Source organism: Mobula birostris, chromosome 9 (assembly GCF_030028105.1).
Source record: "Mobula birostris isolate sMobBir1 chromosome 9, sMobBir1.hap1, whole genome shotgun sequence".
Classification (NCBI taxonomy): Eukaryota; Metazoa; Chordata; class Chondrichthyes; order Myliobatiformes; family Myliobatidae; genus Mobula; species Mobula birostris.
The window spans coordinates 43572880-43585968 of NC_092378.1; the positions used below are offsets into that span (position 1 = coordinate 43572880).

The window sequence follows — 13089 nt, forward strand, 5'->3', positions numbered from 1 at the left end:
TAAAAATTTATAGCAGAGTCATTTTTCTCATGTTAGCATATAGTACATATGTTTTTACACCATGGGGTGCCAGAAAGTATATTGTGCCTTAGAGGGGTATTGGCAAATATGAAGATCCTTTAGGGGGGCATTGACAAGTATGAAAGTGTTGTACGGGGACGTTGGACTAGAAACGGTTGGGAAACACTGCCTAAATGGATCCTCTGAATTGATATTGTTTAATGTTGCGCTGACATTCATTCTTGGACCTTCAAAATTTCCTTCAGTTAATCTTCTGGAAGACATGTCTTCATCCTTTCAAACAACTTCTATTTTCTGAGCTCTGTTTCCAGGCCCTTTTCACTCATGGATCAAAGCTGAACGATATAATATATAAATGTACATATGGAAGTATACTTAGGAAAAGAGTAGGCTGCAACCTCTCAAGCTTTTTTCACCTTTTAATGAAATCCAATTGTAACTTAAAATCCGCACTCACATCTACCTGTGGTAATCTTTCACCTCCTTGTTTAGTCAAGAGTTAATCTAATAGTGCCTTAAAACTTTGCTGATTCTGTTTACACCACCTTTTGAAGTAGATCATTTGGGAGAAAAATGGTGACCCTCAGAGAGGAAAAAAAAATCACAGTAAATGGACAACCCCATACTTGTAAACAGTGACCCCCCCCCCTTCTAGATTTTCCCATGAGAAGGAACATCCTCTCATGTTTATTTTGTCAAGACTCTGTGTCTTATATATGTCATTTAAGTGATACAGGCTATATTTCTATCCTTTGGAATTCAGTATAATTTCATATAGAATTCCAGTGGGTACAAGCCTAGCCTATCCAACATTTCCTCATAAGACAATCTGCCCTTTCCAGGTATTGTCAATTTAACCTTCCCTGGATTGCTTACAATGTACTACAAACACAAAAATAGTAGGAGTAGGCAGTTTTACCCTTTAAGTCAGTACAATAATGGCTGTTCATTGTTAATAGCCCTCAAACTGGAAGACCAAACCTGCACATAGTGCACCACGTATGGTCTCACAAACACCTGTTTAACTGAAGCATTAACTTCTCTACCTCTATGTCAATGAACCATGTTTTGCTGGTTTTCCTATTACTAATTGTACCTGCATACTTCTGCAAACCATACACTAGGAAACCTTGCATTTTGGAGCTCTACATTTTTTTACATTATAATCTACTTTTGAGATTTCTGCTCACTCACTTAACCTAACTATGTCACTTGGTAATGTCTTAATTTCCTCTTCACTACTTACTCTCTTACTTTATCATTGTGTTACTGGCAACTTTAGCAACAACTCCCCAATGCCTTCATCCAGGCCATTTGTACAACTTGTAGAATACTGAATCCCCAGGAACAAGTCTTCAGGGCACCACTTGGTTCATCATGCCATGCACTGAAATGCACTAATTTTCTTTGATAATTCGACTGTGATACTTCCCTGCCTGTGGTGACTCCCAGTCTTCCAATGCCTCAGGTTTACAATTTGTCTCCTTGAAATAATTTTAACTCTGAGCAGTACTACAAGCTCATCTTTGAAATAAACCTATTTTAGTATTTTTGTCACTTCCTCTTACTAGATAAATTAGTTCTTTTTATGAAAGTTGATATAGATAGTCCCATTTCTGAGGCAACCTTAGATGTTAATGTGTACTGAACATAGTGGATACATATGATCAAAAACTCTTATTGGACTGCACTATTATGTCACTGATTCATTCCAACTTTAGATGAGGGTACCTCCCATTCCCTTCTCCTTTCCATTAGAAGCTATGCTTTCAACTACCTAGACCTTGAACTCTGACATTCCACCTCTCCTTATTTAAGATGTGCCTTTAACCCTATCCCTTTAGTGTTAGTGTTTGTAGCTGATGGCACTTTATGAAACATTGGAATGTTGTCTTAGATGGAGGCTCTATCAGGGAAAGACACATAAGTCGAGTTGCTCTGTTGGACACAATGGCTGGTGGGTGAGTTGGACTGAGCAATGGCAGCAAACTTCTGGTTAAGCTTTTACAGAGTGGAGTATGTGAGATGGACCATGATAGTATTTAGTGTTGATCAAAGGTGAATACTCAGTTGGCAATGTCTCGTGGTATCAGATTGTTCATATAGTTCTATTTCAAGTTTAATTATCATTGAAACATACATGAATACCCATGATTACAGCCAAATAAATGGTGTTCCTCTGGAGCCAAGGTGCGAAACACATAACCAGCAGTCATATATAGCACAAGGCACATATAACATATATAAGATAGCAAGTAAACATACAGTCTCACAAAAAAATTAGATGTATATAATAAGAATAAACTCTATAATATAAAAATTGACTTTTTTCTTTGCTGATTTCTCGTATTTTAATAAAAGTAGAGGGGATAGAAGGTATTTAAACTGCTCCTGGCTTATTGATTTAACTTTCAAAATTGAATACAAAGGCTGTATTGTCAACCCTAGAGGATGAAGTTCATGCTAAATGCCACTATTACTCTAAGTTGTCTGAAAAATACTTGTCTTTGTTTCCAGTGTAATCTTCACATCCATGCTGCATATAGCATCTCCCAGATCTTGGATGTTCCTATGGCCCCACTCACTGCACCAAATGCAGTTGGATTGATCTTAGCCCATGGTAACTTTTGATTTTGTTTCTACACTGTATTGTATTTTTTTGCTAGCTTGTCTCTGAATTCCTCAATAGGTGAAATGATTTTTCTTTTTTATCTATTGTGGCAGGTAGTGTAGGAGATGTCATCTCTACATTGATTCCTGATGTGTATGTATCAGATGATGGTGGATATACTTGGTTAAAAGCACTGACTGGACCACACTATTATGCCATTCTTGATTCAGGAGGCCTAATCGTAGCAGTGGAATCACATGTGGACAAGCCCATAGACATTATAAAGTATGTAGCTGTTTCAAAGAATAACTAGAACCTTGTTAGACAGTTGAAAGTTTTGCTTGTAGTTTTATAAGTATTATATATTTATTATGCTAATAAATCATGTCATAGATTTTTAGCAGCTCGTGTTTCTGAGTTGCTCTTTCAAAATGTTATCAATGAAAATTATAAATACATGCTTGAAAATTGTTTCTGCTTCTGCTTTTAAATATGTAAACTACACTTTAAATTCAAAGTCATTGCCATAAAAGAACCCAAAATTTGCACCTGCAAATTGTTAGGGTTGGAGGTAGGATGGTAAGAGGCCTCATTGTTTGAGAGAAATTCTAGGCCTTTCTCACACCAAAGTGGCTGGAAGTCTAGGATATGTTGCTTAGGGCCTCTGCCTTGAATTTTTTTTTTTTGCATGTGTGCTCACAGAAACCTCCTGGAATAAATCTGCAGGGTCTAAGCACAATTCCCACTCTGAGTCTTGACAACCCTATATAAAGTACAAAAAAAACTAAAACATGAGAACCTCTAATTTTAGCTGAATGTACAACATACAGAGACCCTTGGTCTCTGCTACAACTTGGAAGCTTCAGCACAAGTTTGGACACAAGTTCCAGTCAGTTCCCAGCTCCGTTTACGGTGGTTATATGCATGGAAATAAGCTCATCAGCCTAACCGGTCCATGCTGAGCAAGATGCTCCCTCCAAGCCAATGTTGGGTCTATAACCTTCTAAACCTTTTCAGTCCATGTACCTGGCCTATTGTTTTTTGAGTTGTTATTGTACCTGCCTCAACCACTTCATCTGGCAGTTCATGCCACTGATTGTGTAAAAATGTTGTCCTTTAATTGTTTTATTAAACCTTCCCCTTCTCACTTTAAACCTCTCCCCTCTAGTACTTGATTCCCCATTTGAGGAGAATATTTCTAATCTAGTGCCAACTCAGAAAAGCCTCGGACGTTTGAGCAGCAAATTCCAACCCCATAATAGTTCCAGTGAAATGCTGAATGCTTCTGATTGGTTGAATTTATATTAGTGGCAGGAAAAATTAAGTAATATTAAGCAGAATTCAAAATGTGATATTTGTGACATGACCTTTATGTATCTTAGATTAGGGTCATTACAGCATGGTCATAAAATCAAGACAACATTTGTATCTTCCAATAGTGGCCATTTCATTTGTCTGGGGTGGATATAATTATTTCAAATTCAAGTATGACCAGACATCTGCAACAAACATCTCTGTTAAACGTGCATTTATAATGACCTCTTATTACTGCAAGAATTTTATGTTTTAAGGGGAAAATTATTCAGCATTTTAGTGAACAGCTATGTCTTAACATGGTTGTTGTTGGGTGAAGAAATGAGTCTATGTCTCACTCATGGTGGAATATATTCCAAAAGTTTATTGATGGGCAGATCATTCTTGCTTCACCTAGTCCAACAAATATCCTGAAAAACAAGTTGTTCAATCCTGAACAACGCCTCTTCCATCCTGAGTACTATTTTCTGGCAGGTTTTGTCTGATGTGAAAGAAACCAATAGTTCCCACTCAGTCTTTGGTGACATCATGTACAGAATCTTGAGTGGATAATCTTGTGATTTAAAACAGCAGATGGTCAGACCAGGCAAAATGCTGGAAAAGAACTCTGCTTCATTTTGACTGACTCCTACGTAAAAATGCATATTTATACTTGTTCTAGCCTAGCTCACTTATTAATATTCATTCTGACTGCCTTTGGCCGCTAACTAACGCCAGTTTTTCATGTGTAGCTTGTTTCAACTTCTATCATCAACAATATTCTCAAACAGGATCACATTCTCTGTTATTGTAAAGGTATTCAACTGATGAAGGGCAGTGCTGGAAGCATTATACCTTCACCAATGAGACGTTCATGTTCGTGGGGCTTGTATCAGAACCTGGAACCAAGTCAACGAATGTCAGCCTCTGGGGATACAAACGCGAAAGCATGTATAAAACAACTTGGATTTCAATAACCATTGACTTTGAAGAGCTTCTAACCAGAGACTGTAAGTTACGCTAGGACTTTATTTAGTTCTTTTATACTTTGATTAACTAGCCTTTTGGTTAATTTCTCCCTAATAACAGCTGCTTCATCCCTTGCTGTGTATGATGACACTGTAGTGCTAATTTACCTGTGATAATTTTCTGATTTTAATACGGTTAAATTACTAGAACATCCCTTGTGATTACTCAGTACTCCAGTGGATATATCTTTCCCATGCATAACAATTCCCATGTCATTGCTGTTAATTAATCTTCAGTTCATTAAAAATATGCTTCTTAAAATGAAATCTTTTCTTCCTCCAGGTGAAGAGAAGGATTATGTCAGATGGTTAGCGCATTCTACAGCAGTTAGTACAGAAACTGATGGCTGTATATTGGGATACAAAGAAACATTTCAGAGGCTTGCAAAGGCATCTGTTTGCAGAAATGGAAGAGATTATATCGTCAGCAAAGAGCAAAACTTCTGCCCTTGCACTAAAGATGATTATATGTGGTATGTGTCAACAAAGTACATTCAGCTAGTTCCACATGTTTGAATGCTATCATACTTCTATAATTATAAAACACTTCCTAGGTGTTATCATTGTCTCATGACAATCAATTGTGTTTATTTTGAAGACAAACTTAAAGTAGTTGTTTTTTTAATCTCTCTTCAATATCCTACCATTTCAAATTGAGCCTTTACTATGTTATGCTATTTTTCAATTTTATTGCATTATCCGTAGTAAAGTTGTTCATATTTAATTTTAAGCAACATTCAAATATTACACTAAGTCTAAGAGAGGTTGAATGAAGGAAAGAAGTGTTGCTTGGTGAAAGTCTCAATTCTAGTTGCGGTGATTGATTTGAGTGTATTTTATACACTCTGCGAACGCTCACAAAATTTTCCCATATAAATAAATAGTAATTGCTTCTTCGCTTTACAACATTTTGGCTTACAAACCCGGATTTGCCTGTTGCCAAATGAGACAGTATTCTCTAATCATATTTCAAATACAAGAGACAGCAAAGCAGGAAACCATAAGTATAAGGGAAGAGAATTAAAGGGTGACAGACCAAGCAAAAGGGATGTTTATAATAGGCAGATTAGAAAAGAAAGGAGTGGAAGGGATAAAAATGTGAAGATGAAATTAAAATGAAATCAACTATAATCTTATTGAATGGTGGTGGAGGAGGCTTGAGGCCTCCTCCTGCCATATATCTGATATATTGAATGGAAAAATCATAACAGTTTCAATATTTGATCCTTGGGACTGAAGTCCTTTAGAACAGAAGACTGGGGAGCAGAATGAAATTTGCAACAACAAAATCAGGGATAAAAGAGACATTTACTAGGGAGCATGCAGGTTATACAGGAAAGATCTATTACAGGCAGATCACAATAAAGAGAGACATTTAGAATACAGGGATCAGGAAGAAGAAAAGTATTTGGCAACAGGCAAATCCGGGTTTGTAAGCCAAAATGTTGTAAAGCGAAGAAGCAATTACTATTTATTTATATGGGAAAATTTTGTGAGCGTTCGCAGACCCAAAAATAACCTACCAAATCATGCCAAATAACACATAAAACCTAAAATAACAGTAACATATAGTAAAAGCAGGAATGATATGATAAATAAACAGCCTGTATAAAGTAGAAATACTTTTCCATAATCATTACTGAACTGATCTCCGTAGCGAAAATCTCACGCAAGCGCTGTCGGCAGAAAATCTCATGCAAGCGCCGTCGGCAGAAAATCTCACACAAGCGCTGTTGGCAAAAACATGGCACAAGCGCTCTCCAGTAACCTTTAAGCTATAAAGCTGCCAAATCATACCAAATAACACGTAAAAATACACAGCCAATATAAAGTAGAAATAATGTATGTACAGTGTAGTATCACTTACCGGAATCGGGAATGATGATGGTGTGTTAGACTGAGTTGTCGCAGATTGGGGTGGTGCAGTGGCCCCCACCCTCCAGGTCCTGGACAGATACCGATCCGCGAAGAATGCAGGGGTGCCGCAGTAGCTGGGAGGTACACAGCACATCTTTAAGAAAAAAGCCGAAATAAACATGCTAATTAATTAGGTGCCACCCAGCACGTAATTGTCAGCCCAGATCTGTGCCGATTTCCGATTGCGTCGTCTCTGATCTGGGCCGACAATTACGTGTCGGGCGGCACCTGATTAATTAGCATGTTTATTTCGTCTTTTTTCTTAAAGATGTGCTGGGTGCCTCCTGGCTACCGGTGCATTTTCCGCGAATCGGTATCTGTCCGTGGCCTGGGTGTTGGGGTGGTGGGACACTGGGGTGTCATCTCGTCGTCTGTTTCCATTAGAGCAGGTGGCTCATCTTCTCCTATGACTGCCCACCTCGATGTTGAAGGTCGAGGTTCGTCGTCTGCTGTGGCTGATGTGGAAGGCTTGCTTGACTGTTGAGCCTCGCGCATTTTTCTTTCATACAGTTCTTTGTAAGCACTCAAACCACCTTGCAAATATCCCCTAAACCGACATACCCTTTCAAAATTAAAGTCGTACTTTATCATTGCAGCGAAAATCTCACGCAGTTGCTTCACGTTCCGTTCGCTACTGCATTTGGTTTTGATTGTTATCCTTTCCTCTTCCAATTGCATCAGCTCTTCATCTATCAGTTCTTGGTCATGGGATGCCAAAACCTCTTCAACATCATCTTCATCCACTTCCACAAGCCAAACTCACTTTGTCCTTGCTTCGTTCACCACGATCGAAATGCTTAATTATGTCTAGTTTTACACTAAGTGTAACACCCTTACGAGCTCTTTTAGGCTTTTCCAATACCTTAGAATTCATCTTGCAAATGGCTGCTCACAGGCACGTGTTTAAGCAATGCCAGTGAGAATGCAGTTCCGAATCCGGGGAGAGCGGCTGCTTGGGGCGCGTGCTGCTTTTTTTTCGTAACAGTGAAAACACCTTCTGAAAGCGAAAACAGGGAACTAATGTAGGTCTTTCGTAACAGTGAGGTTTTGTAAAGCAAACGTTCGAAAAGCGGGGGATACCTGTATGGCAGATTTTAGCATGTAAGCAGATTTAAGAAATGTAATGGCCTATATAGAATTGAAATATTTTTCATTATCTCAAAGGGGTAATGTGCTTATTTTGTACAATGCAATTCTCCTTTAATGTGTACTTGTTAGTTCAGCAAAATTCTGTTCCACACTTTCTCAAAAATCCTTCCTTTATTGTTCTCCATTCCAAATTCTGCCAGTCAGTCAATCAAAAAGAAGTTCAGTTATGGTTTGAAATGGGGATATACTGCATTGCTGAGAAAACTGGGTAACCAAAGCAGCATGTAGAAAACCTTGACAAATTTTCTCTCCTCTCAATTTTCTGTTTAGGAAGGACCTTGCCATATCTTGCACTTTTGCTCAAGTTAAGAGGTTGACAGGGTGGGCCTGGGATTTTGGCTTGTATTCTGCTTTAAGCCCATGAGAATTTATTTGAGAACTTTTCAGGGGGCTCTATAATGCATGAGAATCCCTGATGAGTAGTTCATATGTTTAAGATCTTCAGTGTTACTTAATAACTAGATATATGTTCAAAAAGGAAATGATAGCAATTCAGATTGCTACATTCTTTCAGTGCAACTGCTAAGAGCAGCAAAGAACAACTATTTCATTGCAGGGTGTGGTACACATGTTACAAACAGCTCAATAATGTTGACAGCTCTACTTTCTTCTTGCATCTGTACCTTTGATATCAAATGGTTACTATTTGGAAATGTTGAAAACTCACTACTTGTTCATCAAGTGCTCACTCACAGTCGTGACGATTAAGTTGGGAAGCAGGGACCCTGTACCATTAACTAGAAGAAGTAAATTAAAATATTGTTCCAAAGGTGCAATACAGTAGATATCTGAAATATGAAGAAAAAATGCCAGGAATACTCAAAGGTTGGGGAGTATCTGTGGAGAAGAAAACAGCCGTTAACATCTTGGGTCAATGATCTATCATCCAAAATCCGTTAATTAAAAAACGGATACAACAGTCTACACCATATAGTCTGAACAAGAAAGAAATTTCAGAAATATAATTTTCAGTTATTAGTAACCATTACATTATTATTTTTCTCTTTGGTTCCTCCCATAAGTGATTTTGGATATTTCCGTGAAGGAAGCAGTGATGAATGTAAAGAACAACCAGATTTAAAGAATCACGTACTGGAATTCTGCTTACAAGGGAAGGAGGAGCTGCTGAAAACTCAAGGGTGAGCTCTTTCTCATATACTTTTGTTAAGACTTCCTAAATTTTTACATGTTATGTAGTACCATATAGCTACTGTGCATAGCATATCAGATTTATTTTTGTCACATCAGAATACCTTGTGGGTAACCTAACAGATGAGAAATCTTTTGGCATTATAGGGGCAATTCAGTAATTCAGAAGGTTTCAAAGTAGATAGGCACAAAGGGATGCAGATCCTGGTATCCGGAGCAAAAGATAAACTGCCTGGAAGAACTCAGAGTCAAGCAGCATCCAAGGAGGCAAAGAGATGTTAATATTTTAGGTCAGGACAGCAATTCAGTTTCAGAAAGTTTCAGACCCTATCTCATTATTTTTAATCTGATACAATGATTGGATGTAAAAATCACGCATTTCCCACATATTTTAGAAATAGCCTAGAGTTTTGGATAATAAAATGATAAATGTTTTTGAAAAGAATAATAATATTTTTATCTTGCTCAGTAGACATAAATTAGCATGGAGCTAGCAGAGAAGATTGCAGAACATAGGTTATGGGTCGGCAGTTGTAAACGAGAGGTGTGTGGGAGAGGGGTCAGAGGAGTTAGGAACAATGGGGTAGGTAGAGGAATCAGGACTTCAATAGATTGGGTTTGGCAATGGTGTTATATTTGACTGGATGGGGAGTGTGGGGTAATGTGGATGAGGGTTAAGAACAATTGAAGAAATACATAATGTAGCAACCAAACACTTGACTCTGTTCTCTCAAACTTAGCACCCCTGAAGTTGCTTTGCTTGTCTTGTGCACACTCCATCTATTTATTGACCACGTATGCAAATGAGTTTTAATTTAGTAAAGTCAAAACACATTTTGAACCCAATTTTTCAGCACTGTGCACATCCTAATGTCTCAGTGTTTTAGCATATCCTGGGTTCCTCTTTCCTCCCACATCCCAGAAATAGATATGTTGGTAAAGTAATTGGCCCTGTAAATTGCTGTATAAGATTGTGAAGTCTTGGTGCAATTCTACTTTTCACTGTTTTCAACAGGAAAAAAAAGCAGATTTCATGACAAAAATTGTACGTTCTTTCTGATTTGTTTGCAAGAGTGATTTGTGTGTCATTGACTTGCCTAAAGGATAAGATATCACACCTCCTCCATTTTGAGCCAACAAATGGAGATATTTCCTCTGCACTTGTTACCTCAAAATGGATGCTGTGACCCATAACACAAACATTATACTTTCAGTTTGGTGAGAGACATCAAGACAACCTTTGGGGAAAGTTTCCCTTTAAGTTTATGATACCAAAGACACAAGTTTTCCATTATATATAGTATGGAATTACCTGTCTGCTTAAAATGTACTTCTAATAATTGTCATCTTTTTAGTGCTTCCCTTAGTGACCTAGTTAATCAAATATTTTGAGGCTGTAGTGTTATGAGATTTGTAATCTAACTTCAATTAGTTAAAAGATAAAATCCAATAATAGCAGCCTCATTCTTCCAAGACACCTAACTAGACTGGTGATGGAAAACTACTCTCTTTACAGCTGTTCCAATATCTTTTCATATTAATACGAATGTTACTGCCCTGAGAAGGATACCTTTTAGTGTTAGTCCTCCCCCTCTAAATCTCAGTTCTTTGCTGGTTGGCAAGTTCAAGGAATCGGCAAAACCAGAACATCAACCTATATTACACCTACTTCAGACCATAAGACATAGGAGCAGAATGAGGCCATTCAGCCCATTGAGTTTACTCTGCCATTCCATCATGGCTGATTTATTATCATTCTCAACTCCATTCTCCTGCCTTCTCCCCATCACCTTTGACACCTTTACTAATCAAGAACTATCAACTTCTGCTTTAAGTATATGTAATGACTTGGCCTCTACAGATTTTTTAAAAAGATTCTTCTATTTATAAAAAGTTATCTCAGTGAAATATTACATATTTCCCAGTTATTTCTCAATTGATAATGATGAAAGATTAATATCATGAAATTGTTTCCTCTATAAATTCTTTTAAGGTATCGAAAAGTTCCAGGAGATAAATGTGAAGGTGGTTTCATGCCCAATCGATCAGAACAAATGACAAACACGAAGTGTGAACAACTTCTGTCAGTGAAAGATCCTGTAAGTAAGATGGGTGTTTTTGAACTTAACAACTCATCTATTTATCTATCTTTTAGGCCACCAGAGCAGAGGTAGGTTGGAGTATTCAAGTAGTTTTCTGGCTGTGCACTACCTCTGATAGCTTCTGCCACGACCATTGGTAATTGTGGATAAAATGCCACATAAAGAACGCTTAACAGCAGGATTATATTTTGCATTTTGCACATAGAAAATTATGGCTAAAATGGGTGAAACTTTTCTTCAGTTTCAGCGGCTTATCACTAACCACAATTGTTCGAAATGAGGGCAGTGTCTTTAAAGGCATAGGTCACGTTAGCAGTTAAACATGGTAAGTCAATCTTGGATTTTCAGAAGGCCTTCGACAAAGTGCCACACATGAAGCTGCTAAAGAAGATAGAAGTCTGTGGTATTATGGGAAAGGTAACAGCATGGATACAGATTTGGCTGAAAGATAGAAAATAAAGAGTGGGAATCAAGGGTGCCCTTTGTGGTTGGCTGCTGGTGAACCCACAACGTTCAGTGTTGGGTCTGCTACTTTTTGCTCTATATGTTAGTGATTTGGAAGTTGGAGTTGATGGCTTTGTGGCCATGTGTGCGTATAATACAAACAGAGAAGCAGGGAGTCTGCAGAAGGACTTGGACGGATTAGGAGAATGGGCAAAGAAGTGGCAGATGGAATACAGTTCAGAGGAGTGTATGGTCATGCACTTTGGTAGAAGAAATAAAGCCAAATGGGGAGAGAGTTCAGAAATCAGAAGGGCAAAGAGACTTGGCAGTCTTCGTGCAGGATTCCAGAATTGTTAACTTGCAGTTTGAGATGGTAGTAAGGAAAGCAATAGTGATGTTAGCATTCATTTCAAGAGCACTAGAATATTAAAGCAAGGATGTAATGCTTTGAAAGGCATTGGTCAGACCATACTTGGAGTTTTGTGAGCAGTTTTGGATCTCGTATCTGAGAATGGATGTGCTGGTGTTAGAGAGGGTTCAGGGGAGGCTTTCAGGTGTGACCCCAGAGATGTATGGTGGCTCTAAGTCTTTTCTTGCTGGAGTTCAGAATGATGCAAAATGATCTCATTGAAACCTACCAAATATGAAAGGCATAAAATGAACATGGAGAGGACGTTTCCAGTAATGGTAGTCTAAGACCACAGAGCACAGCTTCAGAATAAAAGGAAGTCTTTTTAGAACAGAGATGAGGTGGAATTTCTTTAGCCAAGGGGTGGTGAATCTATGGTATTGATTGCCAAGTCTTTGGATGTATTTAAAATGAAGATCAATATGTTCTTGAATAGTAGGGGAGTCAAGGTTACAGTGAAAAGGCAGGAGAATAGAGTTGTGAGGGAAAAACAAATCAGCCATAATTGAATGGTACAGCAGACTTGATAGACCAAATAGCCTTTTTCTGCTCCTATCACCAACGGTCTTTCACAATTCAGACACAACACAAAGATTAAACAAATTCTCAATGGTCCAGCTGAAGGGTCTCAGCCCAAAACGTCGTCTGTACTTTTTTGCATAGATGCTGCCCGAACTTTTGAGTACCTCTAGCATTTTTGTGTGTGTTGCATGGATCTGCAAGATTTTATTTTATTTTTTGGAATATCTGTGCCTTGAGACTTTGGGCCCTTTCAGATTATTGATAACATTGCTGAAGTATATTTTATGTCTAATCCTCATGATAGGAGAATAGAAATGCACAATCTGGACTCATTTCATTCTTGGGTTTGGACTTCAATACTATAGAACAATGTGTTAAAATATGTGTTATGTCATCAGCCCACCATTATAAGGAATTTACTAAATATGGCCCATTTTCAGCATT

The 13089-nt window shown here is 38.0% G+C and overlaps 1 protein-coding gene across 1 annotated transcript in view; it reads left to right on the plus strand.

The window, feature by feature from the left end:
* Nucleotides 1-13089, plus strand: part of LOC140202719 (sortilin-like) — a 119433-nt gene that overhangs the window by 82100 nt on the left and 24244 nt on the right. Inside the window, exons 13-18 of the mRNA XM_072267938.1 lie at nucleotides 2539-2641; nucleotides 2746-2917; nucleotides 4742-4935; nucleotides 5237-5426; nucleotides 9042-9158; nucleotides 11162-11267. Of these exons, the coding sequence (XP_072124039.1) occupies nucleotides 2539-2641; nucleotides 2746-2917; nucleotides 4742-4935; nucleotides 5237-5426; nucleotides 9042-9158; nucleotides 11162-11267 (882 nt within the window). The remainder of the gene's footprint in view (nucleotides 1-2538; nucleotides 2642-2745; nucleotides 2918-4741; nucleotides 4936-5236; nucleotides 5427-9041; nucleotides 9159-11161; nucleotides 11268-13089) is intronic.